General features: G+C 45.2%; 1 protein-coding gene across 3 annotated transcripts; it reads right to left on the bottom strand.

Annotated features, from left to right (window-relative positions):
• Positions 1-56: 56 nt before the first annotated feature.
• On the bottom strand, positions 57-19,707 carry LOC138205162 (otoferlin-like). 3 transcript variants are annotated; one of them, XM_069160913.1, is made up of 42 exons: positions 19,559-19,707; positions 18,721-18,788; positions 17,745-17,871; positions 17,613-17,667; positions 17,355-17,486; positions 17,210-17,272; positions 16,564-16,648; positions 16,272-16,431; positions 16,012-16,198; positions 15,744-15,930; positions 15,446-15,669; positions 14,957-15,065; positions 14,704-14,875; positions 13,715-13,835; positions 13,521-13,621; positions 13,356-13,446; positions 13,159-13,275; positions 12,930-13,082; positions 12,655-12,844; positions 12,446-12,570; positions 12,231-12,365; positions 11,415-11,576; positions 11,194-11,313; positions 10,960-11,121; positions 10,703-10,865; positions 10,507-10,580; positions 10,398-10,424; positions 10,189-10,320; positions 10,020-10,089; positions 8,275-8,387; positions 8,049-8,186; positions 7,794-7,925; positions 7,535-7,662; positions 7,278-7,448; positions 7,004-7,164; positions 6,250-6,392; positions 6,075-6,163; positions 5,877-5,975; positions 5,546-5,787; positions 5,204-5,382; positions 4,858-4,958; positions 57-469 (listed from the first exon to the last, which is right to left on the bottom strand). In XM_069160913.1, exons 2-42 carry the CDS (start codon positions 18,764-18,766, stop codon positions 289-291), a joined length of 5,367 nt encoding a protein of 1,788 aa, XP_069017014.1. In that variant the 5' UTR covers positions 18,767-18,788; positions 19,559-19,707; the 3' UTR covers positions 57-288. The 3 variants fall into 3 exon arrangements, with proteins under 3 accessions (XP_069017014.1, XP_069017016.1, XP_069017015.1); XM_069160915.1 differs by having other exon boundaries at positions 8,275-8,357; XM_069160914.1 differs by having other exon boundaries at positions 12,234-12,365.
• Positions 19,708-21,227: the final 1,520 nt, after the last annotated feature.

Here is a 21,227-nt window from a genome sequence, read left to right as displayed (position 1 = left end):
AGGACGTCAATTTATTCACAAATATCATACAAACACAGAAGGAAGAAAATCTGAGCTCCAACACAAGCAAACTCTCCTAAACACGATCATTTTATCAATAAAACAGATTTTCAGCTGGATGGATTTAATGGAAACAAGAAAAGCAACATACATTAATCATTACACTCAGGATGTTTGATTAGCACTGAAATTGTAATAGTGATGCAAATTGGAAAAAACATTCACACAACAATACAAATGTTTAACGAAGGCACACGCTTTGAAAACCCTGCTGTTGTTTTTTTTTTTTTAAGCTCCCAGCATCTTCTTCACCATGTAGCCCGGCATGTTGTACAGGAACAGACCCAGGATGGCCAGCAGCAGCAGGGCCGTGACGATCTTGATGGTCAGCCACCTGTACTGGTCACACAGCAGGTGTTTTGCAGCCTTGAAAGGGATGAGGAACCAGAGGAGGGCGATGTCTGGACGGCTGGAGTAGCACAGAGACAAAACAAACCAAAGTAATCAATGCATTCCTCAGGTTCTACGACCACGTTTCCAATCATGTAAACCCAATTTTAATTGAAAATGCTGAGTTTGAAATCACTGCATGGGCTCAGGAACACTATTGTCTGTGAACACAGTTCATCGCTGCATCTACGAATGCCGGTTAAAACTCTACGAAATGGAAAAATGTGTGGTCTGACAAATCAGAGCTTGAGATTCTTTTTGAAAAATCATGGACGCCGCATCCTCCGGGCTAAAGAGGAGAGGGACCACCCAGCTTGTTACCAGCGCACAGTTCAAAAGCCAGCTGTGAGATGCATTGATATGGACTAATTAGAAATAAAACATTTGACATGTTGTCATTGGTCTGTTTTCAATTAAATGATCATTCTGTTTTTATTTACATTTTACACAGCGTCCCAACTCTTTTAGAAACAGGGTTTTATCAGTGTACAAGTTCCTGCATGATGGAACCTGAAGTACAACCTCCGCACCACGGTCTACAGTCATGTTGGTGCAGACGTGGTATCAAGAAGAAAGATATGACAGATATATAAGGAAAGAGGAAATGACAAGAACCAGGAGAATAATTACTGGTTCAACTAATTAATCTCTAAATAAAAAGAATAGACAAAAACATTTCAAATCTGGTGTAAAATGTTTTTTTTAAACTTGATTTTCTTGTGATATAATTTTTCAAACTGTTCATTTAATAATGAATCAAACATTTGTTCAACATTAAAGATGTTTCCTTATTTTTTTTTAAAGGGTTTTATGGCCTGGAAGGAAGAGACAAAGCAGAGATGAGAAAGAACGGAAAAACCGCACCATGTGGTTTTATGAATAAATTAAGTTCTACTGTGAAGCTGCTGCCCAAAAAAAAAAGTAGGGAAGCTTCATGAGAACACTGAACAAAATAACTTCAGTCCATATCACCACAATAAAAACTGTATTTAATGTAATACGTCAGTCAGCAGAGCAACAGGGAGGATTTGGTTCCTGGTTTGTTTTAATCTTAATGATCATGTGAATTAACAGGATGTGGCTCCTCTTCATCACCTGTTTGGCCACACTGGTCCTACTTTTACAGACTTTTATTTTGATGAGGTTTTCTGGAAGATTAAAATCCTCCAGCACACCGTTGTGTACGAAGATATACAGTGGGGACGGAAAGTATTCAGACCCCTTTAAATTTTTCACTCTTTGTTTCATTGCAGCCATTTGCTAAAATCAAAAAAGTTCATTTTATTTCTCATTAATGTACACTCAGCACCCCATCTTGACAGAAAAAAAAACAGAAATGTAGAAATTTGTGCAAATTTATTAAAAAAGAAAAACTGAAATATCACATGGTCATAAGTATTCAGACCCTTTGCTCAGTATTGAGTAGAAGCATCCTTTTGAGCTAGTACAGCCATGAGTCTTCTTGGGAATGATGCAACAAGCTTTTCACACCTGGATTTGGGGATCCTCTGCCATTCTTCCTTGCAGATCCTCTCCAGTTCCGTCAGGTTGGATGGTGAACGTTGGTGGACAGCCATTTTCAGGTCTCTCCAGAGATGCTCAATTGGGTTTAGGTCAGAGCTCTGGCTGGGCCAGTCAAGAATGGTCACAGAGTTGTTCCGAAGCCACTCCTTTGTTATTTTAGCTGTGTGCTTAGGGTCATTGTCTTGTTGGAAGGTGAACCTTCGGCCCAGTCTGAGGTCCAGAGCACTCTGGAAGAGGTTTTCTTCCAGGATATCTCTGTACTTGGCCGCATTCATCTTTCCTTCAATTGCAACCAGTCGTCCTGTCCCTGCAGCTGAAAAACACCCCCATAGCATGATGCTGCCACCACCATGTTTCACTGTTGGGATTGTATTGGGCAGGTGATGAGCAGTGCCTGGTTTTCTCCACACATACCGCTTAGAATTAACGCCAAAAAGTTCAATCTTGGTCTCATCAGACCAGAGAATCTTATTTCTCATAGTCTGGGAGTCCTTCATGTGTTTTTTGGCAAACTCTATGCGGGCTTTCATATGTCTTGCACTGAGGAGAGGCTTCCGTCGGGCCACTCTGCCATAAAGCCCCGACTGGTGGAGGGCTGCAGTGATAGTTGACTGTGTGGAACTTTCTCCCATCTCCCTACTGCATCTCTGGAGCTCAGCCACAGTGATCTTTGGGTTCTTCTTTACCTCTCTCACCAAGGCTCTTCTCCCACGATTGCTCAGTTTGGCTGGACGGCCAGGTCTAGGAAGAGTTCTGGTCGTCCCAAACTTCTTCCATTTAAGGATTATGGAGGCCACTGTGCTCTTAGGAACCTTGAGTGCTGCAGAAATTATTTTGTAACCTTGGACAGATCTGTGCCTTGCCACAATTCTGTCTCTGAGCTCCTTGGACAGTTCCTTCGACCTCATGATTCTCATTTGCTCTGACATGCACTGTGAGCTGTAAGGTCTTATATAGATAGGTGTGTGCCTTTCCTAATCAAGTCCAATCAGTTTAATTAAACACAGCTGGACTCCAATGAAGGAGAAGAACCATCTCAAGGAGGATCAGAAGAAATGGACAGCATGTGAGTTAAATATGAGTGTCACAGCAAAGGGTCTGAATACTTATGACCATGTGATATTTCAGTTTTTCTTTTTTAATAAATTTGCACAAATTTCTACATTTCTGTTTTTTTTCCGTCAAGATGGGGTGCTGAGTGTACATTAATGAAAAATAAAATGAACTTTTTTGATTTTAGCAAATGGCTGTAATGAAACAAAGAGTGAAAAATTTAAAGGGGTCTGAATACTTTCCGTACCCACCGTATTCATGAGCAGCTTCCTCTTCCTTCTTTACTCTTTGAATGTTTATCTCAACGCTGGATAAAATCTGCTCCTACAACTTGACACGGCCATTTTCATGTCTTCTTTTGGTTTTAGGTCTGAGCTGCTTTAGTCTCCTCTGGTCCCTCTTTTTTGTCTGGCAGGTATCTGAAGTTTTTATCTCTGCTTTTAAGAGACCAGGTTTCCCCTCAGGAAGTGTGTTGCTGATTTATCTTCAGGTTTTCTCATGCATGTGCTTCATCAGTGAGGACAGTGAGTCTCTCTCCACTCCGACTTCATGTAAATATTTTAAATAAAAATAAATCTGAATCTTCAACATCAAATAAACACCGAAGGAGTTTCATCAAATCTGAACGATCCGCCACATGAACACGAAACTGATCAGATTTTAAACAAAAGGTATAGTTTTTGTCACCTGATAGCTTCAAGGTAATATACGAATATTCGGTTAAATTGACTTCTATTCTTTTGTGAATGCATTCAAACCCAGGTCATCCTGCTGCTGTTTTATCTACAACTACAAGGATGGATCAGTAAGCTGTAAGACTGCTCCTGTTGCGAGCGAGCGTGCCTGACAAAATTGTTACCACTTCCTCGTCAGGGTCCTACCTTCCTTCTCCCCCGTGCACATCAGGCTGCTGCACACCGCGCAACGGGAGCAGTCTCTGAGCTTACTGATCCACCCCTTGGTCCTGTTTGCTGTTTAAAATGTTGAGACTGAAGTGAAAGTACGGACAGGAAGGGTGGAGGACACAGGAGTCATTAGTGAAGCTGCTGGAACCTTCAAGTCAAACTCCCAGCATTTTCCTGACCGTGTAACCGGGCATGCTGTAGAGGAAAAGAGGCAGCATGGCCAGCAGCAGCAGGGCCGCGACAATCTTGATGGCCAGCCACTTGCACTGGCTGCAGACCAAGTGTTTAGTGGCCTTGAAGGGAGTGAGGAACCACAGAAGGCTGGTGTCGGGACGGCTGGAGGGGCAAAGAGGAGCATGTTCAGTGATTCAGGCATCGACACAGTGGAGATCTGCTGTTACTCTGATTTTACTGTAAATGACGAATCACAGTCAAAGGAAACATTCACAGAATATATAAAATAAAAAAAATAATATTAATATATTTTTAATATAAAAAATAATATAAACAAAGAAAGAGCAACTTACCAGGTAAACAAAGAGGATCCTGGCTTTAAGTCCAGAGCTGTGCCGAAGTGAATTCGTACAAATGTCTCTCCTCAATTCAGAAAATTGCTGATTTTTTTTTAATTGAAATTTATTTTTCTTTAGGTTTTTTTTTTTATGTTTCTTTCAGAATTTTATTTAAAAAAAATTGTTTTTAACATTTTGTTTATCATCATTTTATTATCACAGCATTTATTGTGTTATTAGTTTGCATTTTTGGAGTCAAGCTGGAATTTTGACTGTAAAACCCGAACGTGCACTGGTGTGTGTGTGTGTGTGTGTGTGTGTATGTGTGTGTGTGTTGAAGTCACAGAGTAAACTCGACGACGTCACTGAGAAGAGAATAGATCAGACATAAGAGTGTGTGGGCCGACTCATACTTGGGTTTCTCCAGCGGATCCGGTTCATTTCGTCCTTCACCAACCGGACTTTTCTCGGCTTCCTCTCCGGTCAGCAAGTGAAGCTCGGCCTCCACTTTCCCCTGTAAAGACAGAAAACATGTCAGTCACCATGTGATATTTTTCATTCATTAATTGGTCGGTCCAGTTTGAAATATCTCAACAACGATTGGTCGGATTTTGGTCCCCAGCTGGTGTTCCATGCTGATTAGTAAGCGTGAGCATGCTAACATGCTAACCTCTGATGGTGAACATGGTGAGTATTGTATCTGGTTAGTATCTGTATGTTAACCAGCATCATGTGACCTTCCTCCTGGCTGCGACTCACCGTGAGCTCAAACTCGTCGTCTTCATTTCGGGCCACAAACGGCCACCAGCCTTTGATCCTCTTCTGTTTGAAGATGGACACCGTCGGCATCTCCGATTCATTGGTCACCATCTCGATGCTGCACTGCTTGGGGGTCTTTGCACCGCGAGGGAACCGGTTCAGGTCCAGCTCTATCGCACCTGTCAGGACAGATTTAAAGTGAATTTACACACTGGAGCAGATGTGAATCAATAAACAGGGAAAAACTTAAAGAAAAGTTTTTATTCTGAAATTTGACCTCTATTTAACAGAAGCAGTCTGTAAACAAACCTCTGAAAAATGATTACTCTCAACGATAAATACCTAGAAAGTCGTCTGCTGAGAAGTGATCGGCGTCCCACACTTGCAGATTGAGACGAATTGGGATCTTGTACTCCGTCTCATCCCACGCGAACATGGACTCTTTTTTCGAGATGACGATCTTCTCCTCGGCCATGAGGTAGTCGAATGGGTAGACGAAGCGCCAGTTGAAGTTGCCCTCTCCGGTGATTGAGTGGTAGTGGACGTCCGTGTCCTGCTTGTCCTCCTGCTGTCCTTTCAACCAGCTGTGACAGGAAACAACAGATTCACAGCTCGCATCAAATCAAGAATCAAAGTTAGACACACGGGGAGAATGAGGAAAACATGTATTTACCCTCGCACAAATATGTCGCTCGACTTCTCGCCGGTGAAGATATCATCGTCCTCGAGAACGACTTCATCCGTGTTCCAAATGATCACCCTCAGTTCAAACCTGCAAACACACAATGAAACATCAGGTGAGACTTTTATCAGAGTTTTCGGATCAGCTAAAGCGTGTCTGAAAGCTGCAAGTTGAAGACTGGACTCGTACTTCTTTGGTTTCCGCGGTGAGATGTCGAGGGCGGGGCCCGGAGCCGTCATGTCCTTCGGGAACATGTCCACCCACATCTCGATTCTTCCCTAAAGAATACAAGAACAAGCTGACTTTTAGGACACTTCAGAGAAGTAAGGGAGGACGTCTGAGTGACGTGAGCGTGACGACCGACCTGTTCGATCCCCGGTTTGTCCGGGTGCAGCAGCGGTCGGGTCTCCACGTGCTCTGGGACCAGTTTACAGCCGACTCGGGGGATTTCCTCCCAGTGCTTCAGCACCGTCAGAGCGAGATGTTCGTCCGTCTGCTTCTTCAGACCTGAGTGACATCGGCATACTTCTGCATGATCGCTCTGAGACTCCACACTCCATCACACAGGATCAGACTTTAACATGTAAACCAGAGGTCTTCAACCCTTTTAGCTGCTCATGTTTAGTAACATTTATTCATAAAGCTGAGCTCCACCCAAACCAGCTGAATCAGGATGTGCACTTTTTTATGTCTGCATTTTTATTACGTTTTCAATTGAAAGGGGGAGGGGCTATTTTCTATATCTACAAATACACAGATGTTCCCTACATGTCAACTGCATCTCCTGTGTGGCCAAACTGGTCAAATAAATTGTTCTAATATAAGACTTAATAAACAAAATCCAGTGTTTCCCTTCGATGGGGAACTTAATATGGCTGGACCCTGTGTGAAACTGGAGGGCTTTGAATTTGAAAAGTCGCGGCTGTGACTTTAATCTCTCACTCTTTCTGATTTCTGAGCAGCCGTTTGTTTCCAGATCAGTATGAGAGTCTCTGCTGTGTTTCTCTCCTCTGATCTCCGTGTGTCTCACTGTGGGTAGAGCTCCACCTCTGCTGTGTTTCGGTACAGTGATGTTCGTCATCAGTTAATAATCAGGTTCAGGAGCAACGTGAAGATACCGTTTTCATCCTCGATCTCGGTCGGTGCCATGAAGACGCGGTTCTCCACCTTCACTCGTCCTCCGGGGCCGTAGTGGGGCCCGTCCAGTTTGCCTTCTTTGCAGAGCTTAGCCAGGATTTGTGTGGGTTTCATGGGGTCTCGCCACACGTTGTAACCATGACTACAGAGGGCAGCAATAAAGAAATAAAGTCAGTTTCCTTCACTGTGACTGAACTCTGGAAATAATTTCCTCCACATGTTGTGGCAGCAGGAAGTTCGCTCTTTGGTTCTTACATGGCGTAGTTACGTGTGATCCCACACGTGGCCCGGTGTTTGCTGTAGAAGCGGTTCTCCAGGTCCAGTTTGGTCTCCCCGATCAGATCGTCGGTCCCCACCAGGTCCCAGTCGTAGATGGACACGGCGAGGGTGGAGTCCATCGGGAACGTGGCCTCCACGTCGAACGATCTGATAGGATGTTAACATGTTATTTTTCTATCAAACCTGGAAGATCACCTGAATACTGAGACTCTGATACAGAATTATTGACTGACTTTCCAAACAGAGGGTTGAGCTGTTTGGAGATGTAGTTCTCTTTGTCTTTGATCTCTGTTTTTCCAAGTCTAATGGCGATGTAGGGGTCGGCCTTCCCGTTAATGTCAGCGGGGTGCAGATCAGTCGCCTGCAAACAAACAGGGATGATCACAGTGAAGCTGACCCCCTGACCTCAACCTGACCTCTACCTGACCTTCATCGGACCTCCACCTGACCTCTGCCTGACCTCCACCACAGTAAACAGAAGACGTGACTTACCCTGATGACGTAGATGCGGACCAGGATGTTGATGGGGTCGTTGTGAGGGATATTCTGAAACATTCCCATGTTGGAGTCGAAGCTCATGTCTCGCTGCGTATCGTCTGACACTTTGTACATGCAGAGGGAGCCCTGCACGGACAAGTAAACACACGAGAGGACACACGGACAGGTAAACACACGAGAGTACGCACGGACAGATGAGAGGATGCAGGGGAGACGACACAGAGAGAAAACACCTGGAGATCATCTTACTTTGAACTTTCCAACAATCCTGTCTTCGTCTGTCACGTTCTGGTCATCATCGTCGCCTCCCTTCCCTCTGAACAGGTTGAAACTGTGCAGCCAGTCCTCAAAGCTGTCAAATTCCCCTTCCAGTTCTTTAGGATACACCTGGTTAGAACAAAAATACATTTCATTTATTACATTATCTGGTATCAAGACGTCCATCACTCCGGACACACAGCTGTCAGATGAATACCTTCAACTCATCCAGCTTCGGCTTCTTCTTCTCGAACGGGTCGAGCACTTGTCTCTTCTTCTTCCCCTTCCCTCTCTTGGTGCCTTTCACAGGAGAGTCATCAGGTTTGATATCTGAGTGTAGGTTAGCAGCGAGGATCGAGTGAAAGGAGAGGGGGTGGGTGAAGGAGCAGATAAAACACTCGAGACATGAATTCCACATGAAAGTTGCCAAAACCAGCTTTGACTGTGGCCCACTGAACTGCAGTAAACAGTTCAGTAGGGATACTCTGCAGGATCCTCAAGGCAGGCCACTGCACAGTCTTTATAAAGTTAATTAAACACTAACGTAACTGCTTCTTATCTTAATAATCCAAATCATGCCAAGTCAAAGTACAACCCCATTTCCAACAGCTGCGACGCTATGTAAAATGTGATAATTTGTAAATCATGTAAATCTATATTGAATTGAAAATACACAATAGAAATTTTATAGTTTTATGGAAAATATAAGCTAATTTTGAATTTGATGGCAACAACACGTTTCAAAAAAGCTGAGACATGGTCAACAAAAGACTGGAAAAGTTGTGTAACGCAAAAAAAAAACACCTCGTGGAACAGCTCAACTAATTATAATTAGGTTACCCGGCAACAGATCAGTAACATGATTGGGTATAAAAAGATCATTTCAGAGAGGCAGAGTCTCTCAGCAGTGAAGATGGGGAGAGATTCACCATTCTGTGGAAGACTCTGTGGGAAAATAGTGCAACAATTCAATAATGATGTTCTTCAATGTAAAATTCTGTACTGGAAATCACTGCATGGGCTCAGGAACACTTCTGAAAACCAGTCTGTGAACATAGTTCATCGCTGCATCCACAAATGCAGGTTAAAACTCTACCATGCAAAGAAGAAACCATAAATAAACATGAACCGGAAACACTGCCTTGTTCTTTGGTCCCAACAAAGGAGGCAAGAATGGGACATTTCACTTTCAAAACTCCAGCAACCAGTCTCCTCAGTTCTCAAACGTTTACATAGTGTTGTTCAAAGAAGAGGGGATGCAACACAGTGGTAAACATGACCCTGTCCCAACTTTTTTTTTAAATGTGTTGCTGCCATCAAATTCAAAATAAGCACATATTTTTTTAATTTGGTATGTTGCTATTTTCACTTAAATATGGATTTACATGATTTGTAAATCATCACATTCATTTTTTTTTGTGACATTTTACACAGAGTCCCGATTTCTTTAAAAACACTTGGTTGTACATGGAGTAAAATGCATCATATGATACTGTTTATTCTACATCTGTACGTTTTACATACAGAGTTTAAACAGCAGAGAACTGAACATGTTTTAGGTTTATATCACTGAACTTGTGTGTTTTCTTATTGACAACTTTCATGGGCAGCATACAGCTCATATGCACTTATGGGAGGGAAAAGCAGCGTCCCACGAATGGAAATTTGGATTCATGTCAGCGTCTACATGGAGGCATTCTCAGGCTACGAGGGTCACTACTGAACTATAGAGGGAAACAGGAGAGTTAGTGAGCTCATAAAGGATGAACCAGCATGGATTAAAAATGAAAAATAACATGTCGTATCAGCATTAATACTGTGATTCTCTGTTCTGTCACCAAGAAACGACGGCTGAGACGTGACAGGAAGTTCAGATAATCAAAGACAGCCTCTGTAACATCGTTTGAATAGAGAACACATGGTGAGACAAACCTGAACATGGTCTGGTTTCTAAGGTTTTACCTCCGTCTGTAATGTCCGCGTCCTCTTTGTCCTCTGAGTCTGAGAGAGCGGCTTCCTGAGCTTTCAGTGCCTGAAGGAGCAGAAACTTCATGTCTCAACCGACCTCTTCAAGGTCACCAGACCTCCAAAACTTTTACATCTGAGCGGATGGAGCGGTCAGAAGACTCACCTCTGTTAGAGTTTCAATGGAGACAAAGTATTTGGACCACCAGTCCAGCATGCTCTCATCCAGCTCCTCCTCCTCAGCCTCATCGCCCTTCTTCCTCTTCTTCTTTTTCCCCTTTCCATCCTTGTCATCATCCTTTTTCAGGTAACACAGTTTGTGTGAGTGAAGCTCAACAGATCTTTGATTAAAAGCTGCCACGTCGCTCTGCTTACCTCGACTTTGACCACAGCATCGGAGCACTACGGGGAACACCACATGGAATCATTATTTCTCAGCCTGGTGCATCACAGCTGTGTTTTAACTCCAAAAAGTGAAACTCACAGAGTCCAGTTTGACCACCGTTTCCATCTTCTTACAGGCCGGATCGGGTTCCATGTTGACGACAATAATTTCCTCTGAAAGGCCAAAGAATTTATGGATTTCTTCACCTACGGTACAAAATACTACCATGCAGAGACAAACAGATGAAACATAATTGTGGGAGACACCGGTGCCCCCCTATGGGTGTGACCCGTACCTGTGGTGGTGTAGTTGTTGGCCTGCTTGTCTGCTCCCCTGTAGATGAACTTCCTCAGCGTGGTGACAGCGTTGGAGCCGACCAGAGTGTAGCGTCCAAACGCTCTGCAGTCCACCACGCGGATGTTCAGCGGCGGGTGGAGCAGCTCGTTCTCGGGAAGATCCTGACCCACAAAATCCAGAGTGAGTTTCACCGAGCAGACGTTTAACAGATGATGGAAAACTACGTGTTATCGGAGGAATTTAAAGACACAGTACCACTTCAAACCACTTGACCAGCGTGCTGAAGTTGGGGTTTTTCTTGTAGTTGGAGATGAGCGCCGACTGGATTCCCTTTCCGGCGCACTCGATGTCGACACGAGGCCGGTCCACCTGAGCCAGGTTGACCCTCTTCAGGTCCCTCAGGCCCCAGAACAAAACCTACAGGAGAGACATGTTAAACAGATTCACTTCCTTTAAATACAGCTGCTCAGGTCAAAGGTCAGTCCTCACCTCGATCCGATACTTGCTGAGCACGGGTCGGATCCCCAGCGGGACTGGCAGGATGGGGCCGCGGTCCATATCTGTGGGACCGTCGATGGGAGGCAGGTCGGCCTTTCCGTTGGGTCCGATCTACCAGAGGAGACAGAGGATCAGGAGACAGCAGCAGGGACGGACACAAAGCTGGACACAACACACAGCTGGACACAGAGGTGGATGGCGTCTCCGCTCACCTGCAGCAGCTCGAAGGCTGCCAGCATCTCTCCGGCAGTGCAGTTCCCTCGGTAGATCTGATAGTACTCCAGCTGTGGCGGGAAGCGCGGCGGACCGTAGTGCTCGTCCGCCATCTTCACGACGGGCTTTGCAAAGGTCCGGCCCATGAAGTCAGCTTTACCCTGGCAGCGGAGGACACACGGTGAGACGTGAGAGTACAGAAATGATGAAATGATAATAAAATAAAAATAAAAAAAGAGACCAGAGAAGGATGACAGTGGTGAAGGTACTGATTGGTCCTGACAGCAGGAGGAAACATGGCAGAGGTGCTCATGTTTTCAGGCAGAGATGATGAGAAGGATGAAACCAAGCTGCCTGAAATAACCAGTGAACTGCAAAACAGATGTTCAGTGAATAATCCAGGATCAAATCTTTCTTGCAGTTAGTGGTTATAAAGAGTCCAAATTCCTGTTAATCCAAAAAACACAGACTTCACTTAAAGGGATGCAGCAGGGACAAGTGGACCGTGGCGGGTCCGTCCATCCTGATGGCCACATCTTGTCCCTCCTGCGTGCCTTTCAGTCCAGTCTACTCTGCACACGTGACAGTGCTGCTACAGCACAACAAGCCAGGCCACACTCTACTTATCCAACGGGTCATCCCAAACAACGGAGTTAACATCAGGAGCAAATGTAAAACCATCGGTCAGTTTAACAAACATCCGCTCAACGAAAACGTACAACATGATGCTGAGGAGCTCAAATTAACGACAGACTGATGAAGACAAGGAGTTTGATAGAACAGTTCTGAGTGTGAAGGGCCAATTGGCGTCTCACCACGGTGTCCTGGTCGTAGATCTCGATGACGATGATGGGCGGGTCGTCTCTCAGCTCGGTGGCCTCTCCGAACAGCTCCACGTTCTCGAGCACCAGCAGCTGGTCCCACGTGGGGCAGAGGGTCTCCGCCAGGATCTGTGGGACCAGAACACGGTGATCCAGAACCCGCTGCCGTACCAAAGAATCGTGCAAACGGACGGGAAACCGATGCTCACCTCGGTGACCTGGGTCTGCGTAGAGAAGAAGACTCTGGCGAAGGGGTCGGACAGGCCGGTGCTGTCGGCGGCGAACAGGCTGCGGGCCTGGTACATGTGGACCCGGAGCTGGAAGATCTGCTTCACTGCAGGGAGAAGAGAGGCAGGTTTAAATGTGTCGTGTGTGTCTCCATCATCAGGACGTCTCTGCGTGTCGAAGGACGTCTTACTCATGTAGGTGAGGCTGATGGGTGGCGAGCACGGCAGCCCGGGTCCTCTGGACAGCTTGTTCTCCTCGAACCCGTTGGGCAGCCCGCTCAGGTAGTCCTTACGCTGCCGGTTCAGACCGAGCCACAGATAAATCTCGATCTTGGACTGGACTGTCCAGCCGGCGGGTCCAAAACCTTTCTTCCCTGGGATCTTCAGAGCAAGAAGATGATCAGGATAATATTCATTAGACGGGTTCAGTAAAAAAACAGGAAGTGGTCAGGAAACACGAGCTCACCCGGAGGAAGATGGTCTTGACCTTGCCGCAGTCCTTTCCCTGCTCCTCATCGATGCTGGAGAACAGGATGTCCTTGGAGGGGACGCGGGCGTAGGCGATGCGCTTCCCGTTACAGATCATCCAGATGAAGACGTCGGGGACGCTGTGCTGAGGCTGCAACAAACAGTAAACACCTGATTAAAAGAAACTGCTGGATGACGTGTGTGAAATCAGGAGATGAAGGTCGCACCTCGTTAGCCAGGAAGCGCAGCTTTGACAGGAAGTTCTGAGCCAGTTTGAGTTTGTCTCTCACGGTGCTCTTCTTCACCTGCGACCTCATGGCTTTGGCTTGTTGACCGATGTTCTCCTGGACGAACACAGAAGTCCAGAGTTTAACAGATGGAGCAGAAACTCATCAGGAAGAAGGAAGAAAACCAACGGACGTACCACTTCTGACATGCACAGCTTCAGACGCTCCCGGTCCAGTTTGGTTCGGCCCGCCTGGTTCTGGTCTTGGTTGGCCAACGACAGAAACTGACTGAAAGAGAAGATCAGAGTGAATACCGTGATTGTTGAATCAGACTCCATGTTCTCCGGCGTGTCCCTGCAGACCTGCATCCTTGGCTCAGCTCCTCCAAGACACCTCTGAGCCGCCGCTCCGGATACGCCTTCTCCGTCTTGATGATCTCTTGCACGTCGTTCAGCCCGTCCTCCTGTAACACAGTGACACACGGCGGTGACACATCAGCTGAAGGTTTGGAATGAGCAGGACTCTCCGCAGGGTGTCGGTAAAGAGGAGGACTTACCAGCTGGTCGGCGATGTTGTCGATGATGTTGGCGTTGAACAGCCTCCTCCTCTGATCCTGCCACCAACTCTTGATGTAAATACACGGCTTCCTCTCAAAGTACGGCAGGTGGAAGTAGTTCCTGTTCAAAGGTAAACAGTGATGTCAATCAATTAATCAAACTTTATTTACATAACACTTTTCATACAGTTTGGTGCAGTTCAAAGTGCTTAAAAGATGATTGACAGGAAAATTGTAATTATTTAAGAACAATTTAAAAACAATATTAAAAACAAATTTAAAGCAATTTAAAAAACTATTTGAAACCAGAGGGTAGAGATGATAAAAATGCAGATTAAAAGTTAAAATAATCAAAGAAATCAAGTAAAATAAAAACTAGATTATGAAACTAAAAGTAGATAAAAATAAAACAAGAATAAAAATAAAGATAAAGAAATGCATTAAAGATATAAAAGCTGTTATAACAAAAAGTAATTTTATAATAATAATATGTTAGATAGTTAAGTTAGATTTGTTAGATAAATAGTTAGAATATACAAGAGCAGTAAAAGTGTGTAAAAGTAATTAAAAGATGGAAAAAGGTATGAATAAACATACATAAATACACTTCAATCAAGTGTATTTTATCTGACAACAATACAAATAAAAATAAACGAATATTCTATTGAGTTTTTTTAAAAGGGTCAGTGTGTGTGGATTTAATAGAAGTATAATGTTCAGAAAGATGTTTCTTATTCATATAAAATCAGCCTGAAACTAAAAGTCACTGTGTTTTCATGACTTAATATTTCCACGTGTTTCTACGGCGGCCCCGAGGGGACAAACCAAACTCTGGCCTTTAATATTTTCCATCTTCATTTGGCTGCACTCCTCATCCTCACCACTACATGGCTCTACATCCTGCACACTGCTCCTTAATCATAACTACATATTATTGGGACAGGAAACAGGTTAGTCTCTGAGGTGCCTGATGATGTCACTGCTCTGACCGGTCGGTGATGACGGGCTTCATGGGCGGAGTCGTGGCCACGGAGGTCAGGTCTCCATCGTTATCCATCTCTTCGTCGCTGGAGTTGTGGATCAGCTCTGTCTCCTCCTCGTCGCTGTTGCCCTTCTTCCCCTTCGGCTTAGCGACTCCATCGATCTCGTTTCCATAGTAGCCTGGAGACGGATGCAGCAGGGATGAAACACTGAACTGTCCTCTCACGTTCACACAGCGAGACGGCGCTCAGATGGAGATACCTATGGTGACCTCGAAGTTGATGGGCTTATCTCCGATCTTCCTGTCGATCATGGTCGCCTCCAGGAACGATCCGAACAGGAAGAACTCCTCCACCTTCCCCGTGGCGGTCTGACAGAGAACAGATCATGTGTGAGTCAATCATCAACCAGCAGTGACGTCACCTGTTGGTTTATGAACGTTATGAAGCCTCCAGTTCAGATTCTGTCCGTCGCCATCTTGCTAGTTCGGAGCGGTTTGGAGCAGGAAGTGACCGTATTTGGATGAGCTAGGGGAGGAGCCAGCGGTGGATCTGACTGATCTGATTGATCACATGTCATCGTGCTGGATAAACAGCGTGACTCACACCGTCCAACAACATTCATAAAAACAGACGTTAATAATGCAGCAGCTTGTTTCAGTAGAGAGCATCAATAATTCAAAAAGCCATCAGCCGGAAGGAACTGGAGCCTCCACCTTCCCGTTCCCCACCATCCCCATCAGCGACCCACCTCCGAGATGTTGGGCACCCCCTCCAGCTGCACGTCCGTGGAGCTGGTGATGTCGGGGGAGGAGGGGTCCAGGATCTCCACGCCGAGGCTGACGAGCAGCCGTGCCCTGAAGGACACGCCCTCCCCCTGCCCCTCATTCAGCTCCTGGTACTCGTCCATCAGGGAGTAGGTGCGGGTGGAGCCGTACATGTTGACCCAGGCGGGGCCCAGTGTGGGCAGGAAGCCTGGGAGACACGATCAGACGGATCAGAACCTGCAGGACGGACGGATGGAGGCATTTCATCAGAGAGGGACTCACCTTTGTCGCCGTCGTTGGAAATCGTCCGCAGGTCCAAGAAGTGCGTTCCTATGGCAACGTCGTTGACTTTGTCCGAATCGCGGATCTGGATCTTCATGCGTTTGCAGAGCGGCGGAAACATCTCGGTGAAAACGATCTGTTCGTTCCAGATGGGCTCGTAGCAGCTCTTCTGCACCGACGTTTTCCCCTGAAATCACACAGAACAAAGTCGGATCAGTTTATCGATCCGACTACATAAATAACATCTGTGATCCGTGTTCACACCCACCTTCTGTCCAGCGAACAGAACCTGGACGTACGGGTCCACCAGGTCCTTGTTCTCCCCAATGAAGGCCTTCTTGACGTTGGCCATGATGCTGGTGTTCATCCTGGGCAGCCCCTCGGCCCGGTAGATCTTCAGGTAGTACCGGGCCCACTGCCGCTCCGCAGGAACCCCTTCCGGGATCAGCAGGTTCCTGGAAAGGAATCAATGTGTTAAAAAAGAAAATTTCTGATGACTCAGCAGCTGCGGTCATCTGTCTGATTCACCCTTCGATGTCATCCTCGTCCTGTTCATTGGCCTTGTGAGGCGTCTTTATGTTGTCGCCTTTAGCCACGACGGCGATGTCACACTTCACGTAGCCTTTGCACCCCGCTGTGATGTCATCAGGGTCCGTCAGCAGGGCCCATTTGTGGTAGAACTGATGTTCTGAAAAACAGAGACAAATCAGAGAGTCCAGTTCAGGTCGGGTTCTGCTGTCTCTGTCCACCAGAGGTCTCCTGTCTGTCTGTCTGTCCCCTCGGGACACACTGATGATAACAGCTGATGTCCACTGATCACCTGGCTGATAGTAGATGGTACCGACGTCCAGTTTAAACATCCCCACCAGCGTTCCACTGCGCAGCAGGTTCTTGGAGTGGATCACCTGCAGGACACAAACAGGAAACAAACACTAAACAAACAGGAAACACATGTCCTGTGAAATACAACAAAACATCACCAAACTCCAACAGTTTCTCTCCCAGGCTGATACAGAGAAGCTTTTTATTTCCTCTACGTTTGACTGCTGCAGCGACTTCCTGTTTGTCCAATATAAACAATAAAGACCAAACAGACAGAACATATCTCTCCTGTTTTAAAGTCACTGCAGGGTATGAAATCAGCTGACCTCTCAGGCCTATTAAAAAATGTTTTCCTAACAGATGCTTCAGATCCTCCACTGATGGTTGTTTACAGAATCTCCACTGAAACTTATGGAGAGTCCGCTGTGATGCTGTGGAATAACTGACCTGAAGATCTGATGCACAAGAAAACTTCAGACATTTCTTTTTAAGCTCGACTTCTAATGTTGTTCTTTTTTTTAAATTCTATTTTCTAAGTTTCTTGTTATGTCGCTCTGTGAATCACTTCAGAATGAAAAGTTCTGTATTAATAAAAGTGAATTGATGTGAATCAATTGGATGGTTTTTTTTGGAGGGAAACTCACCGAGAGCTTCAGGATTTTGTCGAACATGACGTCTGGAGGGACGTGGAAGTCGAACACGAAGTACTGGAAGCAGAGCAGAGTGTGTGAATATAAACAGACACACGTGGAGCTCCTTCTCCAGGTGCAGAGTGACGTCATCTCTCACCTCGTTGTAGTACGGGCAGTTGGTGGACTCCTTCATCGATGTGTACTTCTTGTCCTCTCCGATCTCCACGCACACCATCGGGTCCATGTTCAGTCCGATCAGCTGCCGCGCCTCGATCACCGTCACGCTGACCTGAAACCAGAAGACCCGCTGATTGACAGACAGCCTCTCTGATTGATTGACAGCGTGCTCTCTGATTGATTGACAGCCTGCTCTCTGATTGATTGACAGCCCCGCTCCCTGACATCCTCCCCTCACCTGGTAGTCCACCGGTCGGCCGGAGCTCGGCTCCATCTTGATGTCCGGTTTTGATCTGCAGGACAGTCGGAGTCAGTTTGAATCTCAGAGACACGAACAACACGATGACGGAAGAGTTATAAAGAACAGAACCTCTTGTTGGACACGTTGGTGGTGACGGCGGTGACCGAGGCCAGAGAGATGGTGTCCGGGTCGGGGCCTCCTCCCATGAACATGCCCTGCCGGTCCAGGTTCTCCGTCTCCAGAATCGCTGGCTCATCTGGAGGACAGAGGACAGACAAACAGTGAGGACCAGTTGGGCAGTAAAACATGGGAGACTCTTATTCTGAAAATCCTGGTGCAACACGTCATAATAAATGCATTTTTGCGTCCTGCACAATCTGCAGACCGACAACAAGATCATCATGTGCAGCTGTAGTTTTCAGGATGACAATAAATATGAAGGTATTTTTGAGTCTTTTATTATGCAAAAAAAAGTTTTGAGAGCAAATTTCTCAAATCAAAAATCAAGTTTGTAAGTAAAAATATTTTAACTGAGAATAAAATTATTATAATTGTAAACAGTTTTGCTTTTAAAGTTTTGTTAGTTTGGGTCACAGAATTCAGAATTTTTCTTATTAAACTGTTTTCGTGTTACAAAAACACATTTGGTTGCATTGCTGTGGACCAATAAAAACTCCTGTCTCATCCATCAGACTAGGCCCCGCCCACTACGTCCAACCCAACTCAAAAAGGCAGAATTTTGCAAATAAAACTTTTTGTAAACACAAAAAAGGTCGAGTTTCATAAACAAGTTCGGAATTCTGTGACCAAAACTAACAAAACTTTAAAGGCAAATCTGTCTAAATAGTTTTATTCTCAGTTCCAATATTTTTACTTACAAACTGGATTTTTGTTTGCAGTGCCAGAAATTTGCCCTCAAAAACTTTTTTCTTCTGGTGCATAATAAAGACACACAAAAACGCCTTCATATTAATAACTCTGTTAAAATCTGTTGTGGCGTTTTGTAAAATGTTCTTTAAAGGCCATAATCAGGATTCCTGTAACATCATCCGGGTGTCTCTCTCCTCTCCGACCCCATTCTCTAAACGTCTCAGTGGTACGGTACCTCCGTTTCGGTCCTCTTTGTGTCCGCGGTGCTTACTGCGCTTCATGACTCCAGCAGCTCCGTGTGCTCTGAGGAGCAAAACATGATTTATTCTTTCTTGGGAAATAAATTTCATGAAGAAGAAAACAAATATATAGTCAATGTTACTGACTACTTTCAATTAATTATGTATGTTAATCTCATTGTTTATGCATGCTCTGCAGAACACGTCTTCTTCTGTCTTCATGTGGAAATCCACCAAACTTTAATCTGATGTTCTGCAGCTGCAATTAAAAACATCTGATGTTTGTCATGAAAAACAAAATGTGTGAAATATTCAGAAATATGAATTACAACAGAGAAGGTGTCAGTGAGCCGCCACTGCCTGCTTCAGCCTTTAAAAAGAGCCCTTTAAATCAGCCGACTTGAATCCACCAACAGAGGATCCGTTTCACATGTTTAGTGACAAATAAAACACAATAATTAATCTAAAACAGGTTTCCATAAAAACTTTAAACATGATAAATAGTTCTGATTACTTCCAGCATCAGTAAACAGTTAAAGGACTGACACTTTGTTCTACATGTTTTCCATCCATCCTGTCTGTTTTTTTCAATCTATAAATCCATTGAATATTTTAAACACGCATCACAATAAAAGGAATAATTATGATATATCATTATCAGCTGCATGTTGCACAGAAAAGTATAAACTCTGAGAAGAAGGATGCAAAACTGTAAAAACATCTGCAGAATACAAAGAAAGAACTTCTGTTTGAAGACAAACATCAGAAAGTGGTGAAGCTGCAGATCTTCGAGGCCTGAAGGTGAAAGAAATATAATAACGTGATGATACGTACCATATAAGAGACGTGACTTTCTCCTCTTCTTCCTCCGAGCAGCTCTCAGAAGTTTCCTGCGACCTCTGAAACTCTTTTCTCTGTCCAGACGAAGGAAACAACTACATGAACATTTCAGACATTTCTTCTACTCCGAAGAGAAAAAGGCCAAAAAGTAAAGTTGGACAGAAAAGAGTCGGGTTTGTCCGTGTCTGGAGTTGGGCAGCGGCGATGTGATATGGCGATGAATTGTGCATGAGTGGTGAACCCGAGACTGGTAACTATAACTGTGGGCCTGCTGAGAGACGTCACTGTGATCGGAGGCTGCCAATCCGCAGCAGCTGCACAGGAGCCAGATTCAAGATGCGTCACAGCGGCAGAGAAACACATAAAAACACCTGAATCTGCACAGCATTTAAAGCATCTCAGAAATATGAAAGTCATCCGAGACGCTGCAAAGTGAAGAAAAGTTTGTGAGAACAGAAAACTCCTGGAAAAACTTCAAATGTGTGATGATCACAACGTCAGGTAATCAATACTCTGCAGCAACGTCACCACTGATCGGATTTCATGGAACTAAATATCAGGCGGCCTGTTTGGAAGGAAACATCCTTCAACGGAAGCTCAAAGTGAAACATCCTTTGATCCATCGATCTTTTCTGATTTAAATTTAATCATATTTTCACTTTAAAAACTGACCTGAATTCAGACTCGCACATTTCCGTCTTATTTAATGATCTGAACGAGGCTTTCATTTTGAAAGGGAGCCGTTGTGTTGCGTTATTTTGCCGAGCTCAGGTATGCTTTAGCGACTCCTATTCAATGCAGCTCCTGTCGAAGGCCGAAGAACAACTCATCGTCTCATCAATTACACATGGTGGCGGTCTGTAAGCCGAACGGCGGCGTCTCGGGTTGCTGCCATCCGATGAAATGCCGCTCTGAATTATTCAGATATCCTCATTATGGGATGGTATCAATGGTCACAACACGTGAATGCTCAGAGGGAATAACACTGATGGCGTGTTAGTGTCTGTATGTTTGATGGCAGACTGACCTCACAGGTTATAAACCAGTGTTTCATGAATGTGCACCAAACTTTTAACTTCTCGTTTTCCCGCCTCATGTCTGGAAGTGTGAGTCGGTCCCGGTGACTCCGGCCTCGACACCCTGCTGAGGGATTCTGCTGTTAATTACAGGATTCAGTAGCAGCTCAGAGAGGAGACGTCGTCCTTCCTGCAGGACAGACGTGTCAGCAGCCGTGCACGCTTACCTGCAGTCTAACATAAGAAGCTGCATCTCTGATGGCTGCTGTCATCAACACTGGAGTTCATCTCCAAGGAAGACTCTGCTGGGAGATGAAGAACTCTGAGGAGAGATGACACAGCAGAACAAACTTTAATCTGGATGATGAGGAGTTATTGTTTTGTGTGATGGGGGAATATTTAGGTGACATCATGAATATGAATGAGCAGCAGCAGCCAGGTTCTTTGAACTGACACCTCTGTTAGTGTCGTCTAGGGTGAACCACGAAGCCACTTGATACCCACCGTGACATCTGAGCCCGTGTTGGTCCAGTGTCCGCGGGCCGTTCCTGCCTGTTGCTTGTAGACCTGTTATCAGCATCTTCTTTGTGCTCCACTGAGTCTGTGGGCTCCACCTGACTGAGGTGTCCGGTGTCCTGCTAGAGCGA

The sequence above is a fragment of the Embiotoca jacksoni genome, unplaced genomic scaffold (assembly GCF_022577435.1).
Source record: "Embiotoca jacksoni isolate LCO1_2020_lvr unplaced genomic scaffold, fEmbJac1.0.p SCAF_27, whole genome shotgun sequence".
NCBI classification, from domain to species: domain Eukaryota; kingdom Metazoa; phylum Chordata; class Actinopteri; family Embiotocidae; genus Embiotoca; species Embiotoca jacksoni.
Note: the sequence above shows the minus strand (reverse complement) of the source record. Positions and strands in the feature narration are given on the sequence as shown.

Excerpts from the sequence above, each read along its gene's own strand:
- LOC138205162 (XM_069160913.1), bottom strand. The coding sequence starts at position 18,766 with ATGAAGCGCAGTAAGCACCGCGGACACAAAGAGGACCGAAACGGAG. Across the intron at positions 15,931-16,011 it reads TTCTGTTCGCTGGACAGAAG|GGGAAAACGTCGGTGCAGAA; the intron begins GTGGGTGTGAAC and ends GTGTGATTTCAG. Across the intron at positions 12,845-12,929 it reads TCAAGACCATCTTCCTCCGG|ATCCCAGGGAAGAAAGGTTT; the intron begins GTGAGCTCGTGT and ends CTTGCTCTGAAG.